General features: G+C 47.1%; 1 protein-coding gene across 1 annotated transcript in view; it reads right to left on the minus strand.

The window, feature by feature from the left end:
• The window catches only part of LRP6 (LDL receptor related protein 6), a 1,212,873-nt gene that overhangs the window by 532,348 nt on the left and 662,320 nt on the right, over positions 1 to 18,205 (minus strand). Inside the window, exon 11 of the mRNA XM_078673499.1 lies at positions 3,372 to 3,556. Within this exon, the coding sequence (XP_078529625.1) occupies positions 3,372 to 3,556 (185 nt within the window). The remainder of the gene's footprint in view (positions 1 to 3,371; positions 3,557 to 18,205) is intronic.

Below are 18,205 nucleotides of genomic sequence, written 5' to 3' on the forward strand. Positions count from 1 at the left end.
TTACGAAGGGAACAGCAGGAAAAAGATGAGTAATGCCCTTAAGAAATCTATTTACAACAGGGGACTTGAAAAGAGGCTCATCAGGAAGCCTGAGGAAGGCTGAAATGGCCGAGAGGTAGCTCTTAAGAGTGCCCAGACCAGAGCCCTGCAGGGACAAAGACAGGAGGAACAAAAGAACTTCAGAAAGAGGGGCAGAAAGGGGATCCACAGCCTTTGCTGTACATCATGCCACAAATTTGTTTAATCTGCAGGCGTATACCGTCTTAGTGGAGGGACGCCTGGCTGCCAAGATGACATCACAATCTTTGTGAGGCAGGTCAAATGACGTCAACTGCCGCCGCTCAATCTGAACGCAAGCAGGTGGAGGCTGGACAGGTTCGGGAGGAGGACCGTCCCCTGCTGTTGTGACAGAAGATCCTCCCGAGCAGGTAGTCGGATCCGAGGATCATTGGCCATGTTGAGCAGCGTGGGATAACAGACTCTTCGTGCCCAAACCAGAGCAACAAGAATGACTTGGTCCCAGTCTTTACACATCAATGCTTTCCTATGGGAAAAAAGGCATATGTTGAATACAGTTATTTACGGATGGTTTCTGGGGGGTCTCGTTCAGGACTTGGGCTCGATGGGGCCAAGGTCCAAAGTACCACCAGCAGTTACTTGTTACCTGCCCTGGGGTGTCTGCGTGCAGAGGAGCTGGTCGGATTGGTAGCTTTGCACGCTATGCTGGTGGAAAGAATGGGGGCCACCTAGAAACAGGTTGCAGAGAGGGACTTGGGGACAAGTCCGGGAGCTCCCAACAGGGGGGCTCTGGTCACAAGGGTCCTATGAGTAAGAAAGCACAGACGATTCAAGGGTACCTGGCTGGGTGTCTCGGGTGCAGAGGTGATGGGTCGTCTGGGCTTGTTATGTTAAGGGCCCTTGCGGTTGTTGGTCTCACTGGTTGAGGGTGCAGAAATCCAGACAGCTGGGCCACTCTGGAAGTGGGTCACTGCAGTGCGGATGTCCCTCAATGGCTGCTCGGTTTCTGTGCTGTGGGAATCCTAATTGGACTTGCATGGACTTTGTTTGCGCAGGGGGCCCGGTACTCTGGGCATTAGTGCTGTGCGACTCCGGTCGGTCATGGTGTCCTCTCTCAGTGGCTGGGGAACAGATCTGACCTTCGGGAGCACAGGTACCTCTTTGTGGGATGCTGCTACATCGGGTTGGCTGAGGACCGGCAACACAGTGAACCGTACTCTGAAACTTTAGTGCATGCGTACTGCTGGGTAGTAGCTCCTCTACTCCAAGGGAGATTGCTGGCAATTTGTTAAGGGCTGGCAGTTTAAAAGGGTTCTTGACAGTTGCTCAGCTGCAAGATGAATCACTTGGTCGTAATTGTTGACACTGATGCAGGAAGGCAGGGGTTGGCTCCAAAAGTCTACAGCAAGAATTCAGGTGTCGTTTTCTCGCAGTTCTTATTTGTCCTCTTCTTCTGGATCCTTTGAATTAAGTTCCTGGCATCAGACGTGCTTCTTAAATACTCAATTCAGGGGTGTTAAGGGGAGCGCCAGGTAGTAGCTAATGGGCTACCTACTTTTAGGGCAACTACACCCCTTATATGACCATCTCATGTGCGAAGTGGACATAATCCTGACCCAATGAGCCACGATTGGAAGTGTCTGAGAAAAATTATTTCAACCTACTAAGTCAGCAGCTTGGGAACTTTTAATCACCAGTGCCCAGTACACATACTTAAGATGACTTCTCTGTTCACTGGCAATGTCCAAGAATTTATATGGACATCACAGGGCCATATCTGTTCATGCAGATATGTCCTGACATGTAATATAATGCACCCTGCCTTAAGGCTGTAAGGCCTGCTGTAGGGGTGACTTACTTGTATTACATGCAGTGTCTGCAGGCATGGCACACAGGAGGTGCACCATGTCGCGTCTTTGCTTTTCTCTGCACCATGTCACGCAGCCTGCAATGGCAATCTGCATGAGTGTAGTGAGGGATTCCTTAGGGTAGCACAATACATGCTGCAGCCCTCAGGGACCCTCTTTAACCTCCCTGCCCTAGGTACCAGGTGTACCATTTACTAGGGAGTTACAGGTGTGCTAAAGGAGTTGCCTATTGGGGGTTGCCTATAGGGAAAGAGCTGGCACTGGGGACCTGGATAGCAGGACCCTAGGGCACTCCCCTCAAAATTGCATCAAATACCAGTCAAAACGTGGGGGTAACCATGTCAAAAAGGGCACTTTCCTACAAAAACCATTACAAAAATTGCCACCTGTGAGCGCACACATGCATGGCCGGCCATAAGTAAATTAGTTTTTCTAAAACCACTGAAAGATGGCCACTTATGCAGGTGCTTGTATGTGCACACAGGCAACCAACTTTCAACGTATTTTTGTTGTTGTTGGGAAAAGTAAAACCATTGAAAGATGGCTGCCTATGTTTACATGTGCATGCATAGGCATCTATCTCTGAATGTTTTTTATTTAAATAAAGAGTAAAAGTAGTCTGCACGTGGACATTACCATTGCGCTTTTTTTGTTAAAAAAATGAATTATGTGCATGATACATGAATATAAAGAGATGCTGGTGGTCCGGTTGTCGTGCTGGAGTAGCACTGGCTAAAATAATTTTTTTTACATGAAGACACAAATTCCCACCATAGAGGGGATGTGCATCCCACCTGATCAAGAAAAGAATGCCAACACCTACATTAAAGTAAGAGAATGGCTGAAGCGGGCTGACCCACTGCCGTATTATGTAGTGGGTGCACGAAACAAGTGTATGACAACAATAAAACAATGAATAAAGGATGCAGCTAAAAGCTCATACAACTATTTCATAAATACTTTATCAAAACCAAACGTTTTTAGCTGACCAACCTTAAAAAGTAATGACACATCAAATACAAGTACCCAGAAAAATAAAGACACCCCATCAGAAAAAGAGAGGAAGTGTGAGAAAAATCATTTCAACCTACTGAGTCAGCAGAACTGAGCTCAGAAGCTAGTAACTGTAAATAGAAAGTAGAGCATAGCATTATAGTGCTCAGGCAAGTGAACACCCATTTTCAGTGCAGCCTGTGATGGAAAAAATTCACACTATGTTGTATTGAGAGAAAGATGCAATGTTAACAGCAATACATACAAAACACCTGCACTAATAATGAGCAACATTGTAGTTGCTTTGTATTCAAAGTACCAAAACAAAACCAACTTCCCAGGGGCATTCACACCAAAATATACCACTTCCCTTTCAGAAGTAAATTCAGATTTTCCAAGTCTTTTGTGCACCCACTTCAGATTACAAAAACTGCTTTCAGACATACCAGCAGGCAGGAACCATGCTTTCAATACTTCACATTCAAGACTCACCAAGCATGTTTGAGGATTCAATGAGAGAGGTGTCCAGATCTGTCCAGTAGAGTCTCCGCTCTGCATAATCTATTGTAAGGCCATTTGCTCTCCCTACGTTTGGCACCAAGGTAACCCGGGAACTCCCATCCATTGCAGCTCGGTCAATCTTTGGTTTTCCTCCCCATTCTGTCCAGTACATAAACCTATATTTATAGCAAAAAAGCAAAGACCACAAACCGTAGACATTATTTCTGAGAGCTTTGTCTTTCAATATACAACGAACAGCATACAAACAAAACGAATGAGTAACACAAATGGGCAGGGTAGAGCAGTAATCGGGCATGGTTACATAAATAATACCAACATATCATGCATGAACATGTAATGAATTATGGCAGATTCTCCATATGTTTAAAGACACACAAGAAGAAAGGTTCAGCTTCCTGTTGTTCTGAAGGCCCAAGATTTTCCTCCAAGTAGTCATTCGGCAAGTATCAATCACTAGGACATTTCGTAAGTAGGCTGCTGTATCCACCTTTCCCTGTGTGGAATGGGACTTGAGTTTACCTGCAAGAGAGCTGTTGGCTAATTTAAGACTCTCTCGACGTCTCCAGAATGAAAAGACCATTCTGAAGGACAAGTGAGATACTGAAGAAATAGATTGACTGATGGGGAAACCAGATACTTTTTTCAGGAGGAAAAATTCTTGCAAACACTATTTGTATGGCATACTGTGTAGGGTCCTATTGCTAAGAGTCTGCAGTTCACTTACTAAGAGTGCTAAAGTAAAGAACACTAGAAAAGCAGCCTCCAAGATTAGATGCCTTATATAGACGCTCAACAGAACAGGCATCACTTTAGATAAACCAGACTGTGCTCCCATGGAGAAGACTGCAGTTAAGAAAGGTAGTTTTTAAATCCCTTCTATAAACAGTTCTTAATGACTGGGGTAATTAAAATTGAGGCAGGCTTTTCCTGTATGCTGTAACAGCCACCAGATGAACTTTTATGGAAACAAACTGTAGATCTGGAGTACTTATGAAATAATCATATGCCCTTGGAAAGACACCATCATGATTAGGACGTTAGTACCATTGAAAGAATCCAGTCTACTCATTGGTAAAGGATGCACTTGTTGGGCTGGTCACGCATTCATGAGGTAAATTTGGGTGTCATTATTGCACGGATTTGAAGAGATATGGAACCAAATTCAAGGATTGTTTGAGATACTAAAATAAATCTTGCAACCTGGTCAAGAAATTGGGTTTGGTTGGCAGTGTTCTGTATAGTGTTATTGAGAGGTGAAGAAGCTCTGGGAACAACCAATGCCTCTACCACTCGGGGAGCAATGAGAATCTTCTTCACATCAGCATGCCAGAATTTCACAGGCAGGGATGGGATCAGTGTTATTGGCGAAAACCAGTACAGAATTTTCTGACCAATATATTCAAACAAAGAAACGGGAGGAAGACTTCAATTAATCTCAGCCACATGTATTCGCTAAGTTCCCATCAATCGTTATTTTTCGTCCACCATGACAGAAACCAGCTGTGGTCCAAAACAAATAGGCACAAGTCCAGGTTGACCTGCCAAACTAGGTTCCCTCTGAATGGGAACACAAGAAACCCCAGACTGATTTTGGACTATTGGGCCTCTTCAGCAGGGTGGAACTTGAGTTCTATGGCACAGTTAGCACGCAACCTACATTTTTGACAGATTAGTGAAATGCTTGAATTAATCTGAGGTGGTTTGGTGAGCAAATAAAAATGGAGTGTAATACGGCAGCGTAATTACCTGTGGCTGAGATTAATTCAAGCATTACATCCATTAAATTTGTTTTAGGGTGATGTGGAACTGGTAACCTATTGGAGAACATGGACCGCTGATCTCCACCTCCACCATGTTAGGCCCAGACCCAATTATAATAGGTTTCTCACCACTATCAGCTCTGCAATTCTTGGGTTATTTCCGTTGAGACTTGGATCACGTCAGAAAGACGGCTCTGATGCTGGGGCCACTGGAATTTTAGGTTGCACTACAGGGTTTGCATGTGCCACTTTACATAGTTGGAAAGGAGATTGCACTTGGCTACGGGGACAAGAAGCCTCAGAGACACCCTCACCAGGATCCAAGATCGAGCCTGAAATGTCAGGGTCACTACCTTGACGAATGGCAGAGCACATCCTTTTAACTTCTCTGTGTACAGGATCACCCCAATGAATGGAAGCAGCTGTGAGGGATTCGGGCGAGACTTTGCTCGTTTATGGTAAATCCCAACAATGTTACGAGTGCTGCCATGGTTTGGAGGTGGTTCACAACAGACTGGGGAAAGTCAGTCTTTAGCATACAGTCATCAATGATGGAAATACAGTAACTTCCAGACTGTGAAGATGGGCAGATACCACCACCATCACTGTCAAACACCCCAGGGGTGCTGGTGAGACCAAAGTGGAATGCAGCAAACTGAAAAAGCTCCCAGCCCACCATGAACAGCACATAACTACGGGACTGGAGGACGGGTATATGAATATATATGTCCTGCAAGTCAAAGGATACCATGCAGTCTCCCGGATCCAGGGTAGAAACAATCTGATCCAAGGTAATCATTCTGAATTTGTCCTTCTACAAGAAGTTGTTCAGCGATCAGAGGTCCTAGACAGGCCGGAGACCCCTGTCCTTTTTTAGGACAAGGAAATAGTGGGAATAATAACCCTCACATTTCTTCGAATCCAGGAACCTCTCACTGCCACAGTAGGAGAGCAAAAAGTTTACCCCCTTAAATAGGAAGCACAGAGGCTCTTCCAAAAATGGTTGTGTGTGGGAGAAATAATGGGTGGAGAGAAGAGAAAAGGTTAGGTGCAGCCCTTTTGAACAACTTCCAAGACCCATCTGTCGGACATAGTTTCCTAGCACACTGTTCAATTTTAGGAGTCATCAGAAAACGGACAGGGTGAAAGCAGAGCTCTGGATCTGCGCCATAATCTGGGTAAAGAAAAACTGCTGCCAGGTTAGGTCAATTCTGGGGTAATACTGAGTCATCACAGAGCAAAGTCATGCCACCTGTCGGACACATAAGCACTGCTACAAAATTCTCTGGATTCAGTTTGGTACCTGGAAAATTCTACGGTATGGAATAAGAATATCCATCAGAAAGATTATGATGTCAATGGTAGGTGACTACCTTGTTGGCAAGTTGTTAAACTATGGAAATGATAAATATGTTGATATCATATCAGACCACTCAATCCTACCTAGTGAAAGATGGCAATCTGTTGCTCTTGGATTAATGAGGAAACTCCATAAAAGGTGGTCAAGTTGGGAAGATGGAGAGAATCATATTTCGCATGGGCAACAGGGACATGCCTCTGCACAATACATGGTTTCAGAAGAAAGTGCAGAGGTTGCAACGGTTTTTGCAGTGGGTCTACCTCTAGTATAATCATCAGGGGTCTTGATGGTAAAGATGAAGCCAATGGAAATGGTGACTGATTAGACTAGAGATCAAATTCACTGACTTAGATATCTATGATGCCAATTATCTTAATGCCAATGTTTCTGTAGTGGAGTGGAGAAGAAGAATGTCTCCATGTCTAATCCCTGGATGTCAGGTGTCTCGACTGTGAAGGCTTTGATAACCAATAGTCAGACACAAATAGGTTGCAGGATGTTTCCTTCAATGTTAAGGTGCCTGCATACCGTGGCAAGGTTGTTGATCCTTCTGCAATGCTGGTCTTCCATGGTGAGTGACAGTGCTCTGCAGAATGGGGAGCAGGGTGGGCAGTGATAAATCTGCGGTAGCCACAAGAGCCGGAGGTAAGTAAGATACTCTTCACCTATACATCGAACCTAAGATTCCTGACCTTGTGCATTGATAAAAAAACAATACCCTTCCAAGGTAGTGGGACTGAGGAGTGGACTTTACCTCAGGTAGTTGGGTAGACTGAGTACGGAAATCACATTCTGCTGATTTGAGGACTTGAAGAATTGATGATTACCAATAGGACTACCTGGCCAAAGCCCAAAACAGTAACAATGAGCATGGGCTGTAGCTGTGGTTTAAGTCTTGATAGAAAGAGCTCTAAATGGCTCTCTGAAGGGTCCTTTTTGGCCAAGGCATTACAGTGTGATGCAGAGAAAAATTCATAGTGAATCTAACAAAAAGCTGGTCATCCACATGGCACTCCTTAGTACTATCAATGTAGAAACTACGGGAATGATGCAGATCCAACTGGTGTAGCCAGGTGTTGAGCTTGCTTCCAGCATCTGCGCCAATGCTGCGGTGCGGAGAATGCAGTGGGGGCACACGGTAAAACCCTTCCAGCGCCTCTTCTTTTTGGCGCCTCAAGTCTTAACCTATACATTAAAATGCAGGCTCTGCCCATTTTGATGTTGGAAATCCATTGCACAGTGCTCTCTACAGGAAATGCAGGTAAACACTCAAAAATGAGCATACTGGAGACATGGTCTCTGCAAACATGCTCATTTACTCATGCAGGGAAACATTCTTAGATACAAAGCTCTCCTCGGAAAGACAGACTGAGGGTTTATTGATAAGTGCCCAGCTGGAAAAGATTCCAAGGCCCTCTTGGTGAGAAGGATACATTGTCATTAAGGTAGCAGTATGCATATTTGAGTCCTTGAGCTGGTCTATAGGGTATGCTCATGGCAAAGATTTATACTCACAAATTATTGGAGGGATGGTGAAAACAAAGAAAAACTCATACTTGTGTGTTGATACACCACCACAAATGGCAGCTATATACTGAGCTTGATTATAAAGCTGGCAAACATTCAGCCTAAAGAAAATATGGACAAGTTGACAACGGCTAACTTGGCTGACAGTCTGAAATTTGCAAATTGCAGAACCTAGTCAATGTAAAGTAAGAAACTATAGGAAAAAACTCAGTGTAGGCAAGACCGTACACAAGTAAATATTTAATACTTTTTTTTCACAATAACATGCAACATCACATCAATTTCCTGTAAAGATGGAAAGTAAAAGTAAATCTAGTGCTTAAACCTGTGCATTCTAAGAGTAGCCATTAAAGTTCCCTGGAAAGATAATGGAAAAAGGCTGCCTCTGTACAACTTCTCACATTTAGATTAGTAATTTACTGAATTCTTTCCAATTTCATTATAAAATAAGGGACAGGCAACAATGACCCTCACTGTTCTCTATGACACCTTAAGCATACTAAACATGTCTTCTTTTTGTATTAATGGTCTTGTCAGCTGCGTTCAACACAATAGACCATCAGACACTTTGCCACATCCTCTTCCAATAGGAAAGGAAAACCAGGTGCAGAATTGGTTCTAAATCAGATGATATTTTGTAGAACTACATTCTTTTAAAATCTGCTTGCGAGAACCAGTAGATTCCCCCAGAACAATGTGTGAGATCACTGGTTCATCAGCAGCTACTGGACATGGTTCATTTGCAGTCTTGAATGAGGCTTCAAATTATTGTGTGGTACCATAAGTTTTATTTTCTTCTCACTGTTAAGAGACTGATGATGGTGAAGGCAAGCAAAACCTGAAGTTGTTTGGATATCTGTACCATCGGCGTTGTGCTGGGGAATATTTCCTCATTCATTATTAAGTCCAAAAGACATAGGAGAGAAATGACTATTTTAGCCATGGTAGAACAATGGAGGTTTCCCTTCACCAATCATCTACCAACAGTGAACTCTCTGCATCACAAACATGAGATATTCAGGTCTACTAGTTCTAGGAAATACTTCTATTCTAGCAGGGAATCACATTTACAGCATTGTCATTCTGGATCTATGTGCCTTACAAACTTCATTAAGAAATGTAAGTAGAGAAGTGGGTGCAGGGTGAATTCTTGTTATGATCTTAGAAAATATACAGAGTAAACCCCATGGGTTCTATGTGTGGAATAGTCTCTATTGCTCCCTTGAGCTGAAAGTTTTGTACCTACTGATGTTGTAGAAGAACGACCTTGTAACAAATTAGGTTATTGTAAATATGTCTCTCTGGCATTAGTGCAGATTTCTTTTCTTTTTTTAAAACTTTTTATTACAACATGCTCAGCATACAATACATTAATAGAACAGTTGAGTACGGATGCTTAGGCCATGTTATCCACATAAAACAAACATTAAATTTGGATTAATTAAGTTATAAAATCAGTGAGGTAACATTCTCGTCTGTCGATCGTCCTCTCTAAAATCTCTGGTAGGCCTGCCAATACCCCCAAATCTTCTCCTAGTTCCGAGGGCAACCCCATCTCCGATATTGAATATGCTACTTACCAGTATGCATCTGTTCTTGGCATGTAGGGCTGCTAACATTCATATCTTAGCATTAGATCGCCGCCTAGTGTTGGGTCCGGATGATCGCACATTGTTGTCCTGGAAGAGTCTTCGAAGTATCCTGAGATAGGTGGCTCCTCCCCTGGACTACAGTGCGCATGGGCATCGGCTCCATCCCCAGATTGTTTTTCGCCATTGTGGCAGAAGATGGAGTGAAAAGTGTAAAGGATGTCCATGCTAGTGATTGAATACAATAGTATATCTGCAGCTGCGACAGGCACCGGGGAGGAGGGTGGGCGATATGAATGTTAGCAGCCCTACATGCCAAGAACAGATGCATACTGGTAAGTAGCATATTCAGTTCGAGGCATGTGGCCTGCTAAATTCATATCTTAGCATAGAATACATAGCAGTCCCTCCATTAGCGGCGGTTGCCCGTGCCAGCTGCAGAAACCTGAAAAAGTGTCTTGAGAACAGCCTGTCCAACAGCAGCTTGCTGCTTGGAATGCACATCAACACAGTAGTGTTTTGTAAAGGTATGTGGTGTAACCCACGTGGCTGCTCTGCAAATGTCCTCTAAAGGAATGTTCCCTAGGAAAGCCATGGATGCCCCCAATTTGCGTGTGGAGTGCGCCCTTGGGGGTATCGTTAAAGTGCGCTTGGCCTTTTGATAACATATTTGGATGCACTTAACAATCCACCTGACTATTCCTGCTTTGGAAATAGGGTTGCCTTTGTGTTGTGGTGAGAAGGCAACAAAAAGTTGTTTTGTTTTCCTAAAGTGTTGTGTCCTGTCTACGTAGTACATCAACGCCCTCCGTACGTCTAACGTATGGAGCATTCTCTCCGCCACCGTTTGTGGGTTTTGGAAGAATGCCGGCAAGTCAATAGTTTGGTTGAGATGAAACTGTGACACCACCTTCGGAAGGAATTTGGGGTTAGTACGTAGCACTACCCTATTTGGATGAATCTGAATGAATGGCTCTTGGATTGTGAGCGCTTGCAGCTCACTAACACGCCTCCGTGACGTAATAGCAATTAGGAAAGCTACTTTCCACGTTAGGAACTGGAGTTCACACGAGTGCAGTGGTTCAAATGGTGGTCCCATCAGCCTGGTGAGGACCACATTGAGGTTCCACACCGGAGCTGGCGGTGTTCTTGGGGGAATGACTCATTTCAGACCTTCAAGGAAAGCTTTAATGGCAGGCACCCTGAAGACAGAGAGATGCTGCCTATTCTGAAGATATGCTGCGATGGCGGATAGATGTATCCGAATAGAAGTGAACGCTAGATTGCACTTGTACAGATGCAGCAGATAGCAAATGATGTTAGGGATAGATGCATCTAGCGGGTTGATGTCATTGGCTGTACAGTAAATGACAAAACGCTTCCATTTTGCAGCATAGCATGCTCTGGTAGTTGGCTTCTTTGCCTCCTTGATGATGTTCATGCATTCTGGAGGTAGGTTAAGGTATCCAAACTCTAGGACTTCAGGAGCCAGATCGCCAGGTTGAGCTGTTGCGGATCTGGATGCTGAATTTCTCCATGGTTCTGCGTCAAAAGTCTGGGCGTGAGGCGCAGTCTTTGATGCGGCACCACCGAGAGTTCGAGGAACGTGGTGTACCATGCTTGGCGCGCCCACGTTGGAGCAACCAGGATGAGAGTCATCGCGTGTTGCCTTAGCTTTCTTGCCACCAGCGGTATCAGAGGGGCTGGCGGAAAAGCGTACGCAAATTTGCCTGACCAGTTCATCCATATCGCATTCCCCTGCGACTGTGGGTGAGGGAACCTGGCGGCAAAGTGTTGGCATTTTGCGTTTTCCTTTGTTGCAAACAGGTCTATCTCCGGATGACCCCACTGCTGGAAGTACGGGTGGAGCACAGATGGGTGTAACTCCCACTCGTGCATTTGATGGCTGTGTCTGCTGAGCAGATCCGCCATTTGATTGTCCTTGCCCGGGAGGTGTTCTGCCATGAGGAAGATGTTCCTCTGAATGGCCCACCGCCACATGCCCTGAGCCAGATGAGACAGCTGTGGCGAGTGGGTGCCCCCCTGCTTTTGAATGTAGTACATCGCGGTCATGTTGTCCGTCCGGACTAACACTATTTTGTTGCACAGATGTACAATGAAGGACTTGAGTGCCATGAAGATTGCCATCAGTTCCAGATAGTTGATGTGCATCTTCTGTTGCTGCGTCGTCCATAGTCCCTGCACTGTGTAAGTGAGCAGATGAGCTCCCCATCCCTGGAGAGATGCGTCCGTCGTCAGGGTAATCTGTGGCACTGGCTCCTGGAACAGTCGGCCCTTGCAAAGGTTGTGTGGAGTCCACCAATGCAGAGAGTCGTATGCCCGACTGGTAACCAACACTAGGTCTGTTAATTGTCCTTGAGCCTGTGTCCACTGATTTGCTAAGCACTCCTGGAGCGGGCGCATATGTAGCCGTGCGTGAGGGACTATGAAGATGCAGGAGGCCATCATGCCTATCAACTGCATGAACACTCTTGCTGGAAGTGAGTGTTGTGGTCTGAACTTCTGGATTAGAGACTGCATGCTGTCTATCCTGACTTGGTTTGGATGAGCCATGGCCGTCAGGGTATTGATCGTCGCGCCTAGAAACTGCCGGACATGTGCCGGCTGAAGATGCGACTTTGGGTAGTTCAACGAGAAACCTAGATCGTGAAGGAGGTGAATGGTAGTCGACATGTCCGCGGCGCACTGTTCTTCCGACTTGGCTTGAACGAGCCAGTCGTCCAGGTAGGGGTAGACATGGATGCTCCGCCTCCTGAGGTGCGCCGCTACTGTCGCCAGACACTTGGTAAATACTCTTGGGGCTGTGGTGACTCCGAAGGGTAGGACCTTGAACTGATAATGTTTGCCTTGGATAGTGAACCTGAGGTATTTTCTGTGGGACGGGTGTAGTGGTATGTGGAAATACGCATCCTTGAGGTCCAAGGTTGCTAAGAAGTCCCCCTGGTTTAACAAGGGAAGAATCTGTTGCAGTGTGAGCATATGGAAATGTTCTGACAGTATATACAGGTTGAGGGGACGTAGATCTAGAATGGGTCTGAGAGATCCGTCCTTCTTCGGAATAAGGAAGTACAGGGAGTACACCCCTGTGCCTTCCTCCTCCACCGGCACGAGCTCGATTGCGCCTTTTTGCAGCATCACCACTACCTCCTGCTGCAATAAGTGCAAGTGCTCTGCGGACATAGGCCGTTGCCTTGGTGGAATGTTGGGTGGAGTGGATCTTAACTCTAGACAATAACCGTACTGTACAAGTTGTCGCACCCACCTGTCTGTGGTGATGTTTTTCCAGACGGGCAGGAACTGCTGCAGTCTCCCCCCGACAGGTGTTAAGTGGTCGGGGGGCAGCGACAGAGAGTCACTGTTTGCTTGGGGCAGAGGAGCGGGAGTTGTTGTTCCCTCTGCCGCGTCCTCTGGTGCTGTTTCCTCGGTAACCCCCCTTGTTCTGTTTGGGGTACGAGGATTGTGCTCCACCTCTAGAGAATTGTGACTGTTGACCCATCTGTCCTCTGGTGACTCCACGTGCACCTGAGCGACGAAAATTATTGCCGCGAAACTGTTGTGATTGTAGGGCCCCCATAGACTTAGCAGTTTCGGTGTCTTTTTTAATCTTTTCAAGGGTGGTGTCAACATCTGGACCAAACAGTCTATCAGGATTGACTGGCTGATTAAGTATGGTTGTTTGTATGTCAGGTTTAAACCCCGATATGCGGAGCCACGCCTGTCGTCTCAGCATGACGCTAGTGTTAATGGCCCTAGCTGCTGTGTCTGCGGCATCAAGTGCACACTTTATGGCTGCGTTGGAGATCAGTTTTCCCTCCTCTATAAGCAGTTTGGTGCCCTCTTGGAACTGCGGAGGCAGGTGTTGTAAAATTTGCTCTAGGGTGTCGTAATGCGCCCTATCATAACGTGCCAAGAGTGCCTGTGTATTTGCAATACGCCAAAAGTTGGCAGCCTGTGCAGCTACTCTTTTGCCTCCAGCCTCTAGCACTTTGGACTCCTTATCCGGGGGAGGAGCTTCACCCGTAGTTTGGGAGTTGGCCCTTTTGCGGGCATTTGCGACCACCAGGGAGTCCAGCGGCAACTGTCCCCGAATGTATGCAGGGTCTGCAGGTGCTGGTCTGTACTTTTTTTCAATACGTGGATTGACCACTCTCGCCCTGGTAGGTTCTTTAAAGATGTCCGCAGCATGTTTGAGGACCCCTTTGAGCATAGGCAGTGTCTTTACTGTCCTTTCAGAGACTGAAAAAGTGTCAAATAGAAAGTCTTCTTCTACTGGGTCAGCATGCATGTCCACATCATGATTAGCAGCTGCCCTTTCAAGGAGTGCATGAAAACCTGCAGAATCTTCAGTTGGGGATGCACGTGCACTGAAAGGCTGTGGGTCAGGCTGTGGGTCTTGGCCCACATCCTGGGTGCCTTGGTCACCAATGTCATCATATGACTCCGGCTGTGCATCTGGTTCATTGATGGGGAAATTGTACTGGTCATCTTCATCATATCCCTCACCCTCAGATTGTTCTGGGGAAGGAGTTGGGCTCCTTCTTGGAGGAGGCTGGATAGGTTCCATGAGGCCTGAAGCGTCCTGAGGAAGCCTTTTCTTCTTGAGGGGGATGACATAGGAGTCCACTGGCTGTGAAGTGATCCTCCTCTTGTAAAGGGTCAATTTGCCCGTGTCTGCGTCGATAAAACGCTCCGAATCCTCATCTGAGTCGAGTACCCGACTTGAAAGTGCCCCTGCCGTTGAAGAATCCGACTTCTTTGGCGTCGATTTCGTTGAAAAGGCCTTCGGCGCCTCTTTTGGCGGCAGAAGGAAGAGAAGTTTACCCGCAGGCTTCACCGGAATGTCCATCGGCTTCTGTGGCGATGGCATCGGAGCCGACGTAGCAGAGGCCTTCTCCCTGATTCTCTGCAGTGAAGAGGCGATGAGGGACGTGTCACTTTCAGTGGCCTTTGGCGCCGACGAGGAGGTCTTGACCTTGCCCTCGGATCCGACGCCCTGGTGGCCCTTCTGAGTCTTTGACAAAGATGCCGCAGCCGCCGACCCAGAGTCCTTGGACCGATGCGCAGATGTACCAGCCTTCGATCCGTGTGACTTTGTCGGCTCCGTCTCCACCACGCGTCCGACTAACGGAGTCCCAGTCGGAACCGGAGCCGTTTCGCTGGCTTTTGCGTGCTTTGACGGCGCCGCAGCGGTTGACCCGTGCCGACCACCCTTCTTAGAGGATCCCTCCACCGGCGTCGATTTTGACACGGTGGAATCGACAGATTTCTTCGACTTCTGTGGACCGGAGGTCGACGGAGTCGATGAAGCAGCGGGTTTGGTCGGTTTCGTTGGCACGGCCGCCATCTTAGGTGTGCTCGAATCCATAAGTTTCGGTTTCGATTTTGGGTCGGCCATTTTAGGTGTAGTCGATACCGTAGGTTTCGGTTTCGATACGGCCTGCCCAGCAAGTTTGTCCGTGGCCGGGCCGGAAGGCGGGGCCGTGGCTTGCGGTACGGGGTCTAGGGTAAGGCCGACAGGCGATCCCGTGACCCGATCCCGATCTTCGTAACCTTCGGGGCATAGCTCGTCCCCTGAGCTATCTTTCGCGGCCCCATAAACCTCTTCGACGTCCCCTACCTCTTCGACGTATTCAAGGCCTTGACCCGCGACTCCGTCGCCGTCTTCCGGATCCGCCTCGACCTCCGTCTCGGGCGGGGAGATTTGAAGATGATGACTCTGGTCTTCGTCTTCTTGGTCGCCGAAGATGTTTTCTGGATCTGGGGCCGCTTGTCTCGCTTCAAGGCGCACCGCGCGCCGAATCTTGAGTGTTTTCTTGGACCTGAACTGCGCGCAGGCCCTGCAGTTGCCGTCGTCATGGTCTGGCGAAAGGCATTTGTTACAGACCGGGTGTAGATCTATATGTGTGTACTTGGACCCACAGAGCGGACAGAGTTGAAACGGACTCCGCTCCATGCTGTAAAGTTGCAGTCGTGTCGCGATGAGAAGGCCTCGATGTCCGAAGAGCGTAAGCACTCCGCTGATTCCGACTCCAAGAGACGGAAGAACTCGAGACCGTGCGCAAACAATACCGACGCTATGAAAACAAGGCCTTTTGGCCTTAAAAAGTTAGTTTTTCTCGGTTCCGACAGAGAGACGTCGAGACCGCATCCGAACCCAATGGCGGAAAAAAACAATCTGGGGATGGAGCCGATGCCCATGCGCACTGTAGTCCAGGGGAGGAGCCACCTATCTCAGGATACTTCGAAGACTCTTCCAGGACAACAATGTGCGATCATCCGGACCCAACACTAGGCGGCGATCTAATGCTAAGATATGAATTTAGCAGCCCATATGCCTCGAACATTGTGTGTTCTGCTTGTCTACACCAATCCTAGTTGGTCTGTACGATTGTAAGATCGGACATTCCCATATAAGGTGGTCGAAGGTTCCTTCCCGTTCACAACCTCTTCGACACAGCGCGTTGTCAGTATGGCCCAGATGGTGGAACAGTTCTAGCTTTGTAGGTCCGGTGCAAGACCTTCAGTTGAATCAGGCGAAACCTGGATAGTATTGCTATCTCTCTTGGGCCCTGCAACGCCACTATCCAATCCTCATCATCTAAATTGCCCAAGTCACCCTCCCATGCTGTTGTCAGTGGTCATAAGAAGTCTGGGGAGTTATTAATTATTTTCCTATATATTAGCAACATTGCTTTTGTAGTCAAAGAGTCTGTCAACAGGCCATCTGCCAAGGGGGACGCCTCTTCTAGTTCTTCTCCCTCAGTAATACAACCCTGAAAGGTGAGCCCCAGCTGCAAATATTTCAACCATTCACCCTTCCCCATTTCATATTCTTGTTGTAGCGTATTGAATGTAATATATGCCTGCCCTCGCCACACATTGCCAATTCTCTACAGACCCAACAACTCATTTTCTAAAATTACTCAACTCCCCCACCTTTCGAAGTTAGTCACAGACCCAAAGTGGGGTCATCTTCTTTAATTTCTTCTCCCAACCCAAATATTTGCCTGCTGTGCGCCACACTTTTACCAGTCTGTGTGTGAATTGGGAGCCCCTGAGACATTCCCTTGTCGAATAGAATGCCCCCCCCTCTCAAGGCAACTCTATCTACTCTTTATGCCCGATCCCCGAACGCCCAGTCATTTACTGTTACTAGCTGGGAGGCCCAATAATAGGTTCTAATATCAGGAATTGCTAGACCCCCCCCCCCCCCCCCTCCCCCCAATTCATAAACCCCTATCTGTGATTTGCGCAGTGCTATGTGTGGGGCAGCTCTGCTCCACAACAAGGAGCGTAATTCCATTTCCACCCTCTGTAAAAAGGGGGGTGGGATCTCATAAGGTGTATTTTGGAAAGCACATAGGAGACGCAGGAGTGCCATCCTTTTTAATAGGGCTGCTCGACCCATTGGTGTGAGTGTCCGTCAGCGCTTTACGTCCCCATATGAATCGGTCTAGTTTGCTCCCTAGATTTGATAGAATTCGTGGGGGTCTCGTCACATAGATCCCTAGGTATTTGAAAACCTGCGTCTCAGCTGAAACTCTGCATCTGGTGGTCAAGTTAGGAACACCCCCCATCAACAGTGACAGCAGGGATGTATCCCAGTTAATGCAGTATCACAAATAATCCCCATAAATACGAGAAATCTGCAGAATCCGATCAATTGACTGTATTCGTATTCTGAAATACAATAAGATGTCCGCATATAGGGAAAGGCATTCGTCCCAGTCCCCACCCACCGGGATACTCCATATCAGGGGGTCTTGTCGCGTCCAGGCCGCCAGAAGCACCAGCGCTAGGGAAAATAATATAGGGGACATGTGACAACCTTTCCTCGTCCCTTTCTGGAGAGAGAACACCCTAGACACAGTCGCTTTAACTCGTACCCTTGCCAGTGGTTGGTAATAGAGAAGTTTAACCCAACCAATAAATTCTGGACCGAAGCTCATTTGACCCAGCACGGCGAAGAGGTAACTCCACGCCATCGAAAGCCATCCCAGCATACAAGGACTGAAGGCCCGCAGGATCAGACATACGAAGTGGCCAAGTTGGCTCCTGTCCCGATTGCGTCGGTGCTATTAACAATTTTTAATGGCATGTTTGTAACCAGGCAATTTGCTACATGTTGTAAACTAGCCTCAATCTTGCCCTATTAAAAAAAAAACAGTCTGGACCCTAAGGATCCAGACAATTTTTGCCCCATTTCTAGGCTTCCGCTCCCAGCGAAACTGATAGAAAAAAATATGAATACACAACTTAGTGCCTTTCTAACAGAGACACAAGCTTTGGATTCTTCCCAATATGGCTTTAGGGAAGGCAATAGTACCAAGACTGTCCTCATCAAGGCCACAGATGAGATTAGGGGAGCTGTGGATCGCGGGCAAGGCAGCCCTGGTTTTGCTTTGATACGGTCCATCATGACATTTTGATGGACCGTCTAAAGGCTTGCGGGGTCCTCGGGAAAGCCTGGGAGCTCCCAAGATCTTTTTTTATCAGGCAGAAGACAAATTGTTGCACGTGACGATCATCAGCGAAAACCCACTGCAC

This window comes from Lissotriton helveticus, chromosome 1_1 (assembly GCF_964261635.1).
Source record: "Lissotriton helveticus chromosome 1_1, aLisHel1.1, whole genome shotgun sequence".
Lineage (NCBI taxonomy): Eukaryota > Metazoa > Chordata > Amphibia > Caudata > Salamandridae > Lissotriton > Lissotriton helveticus.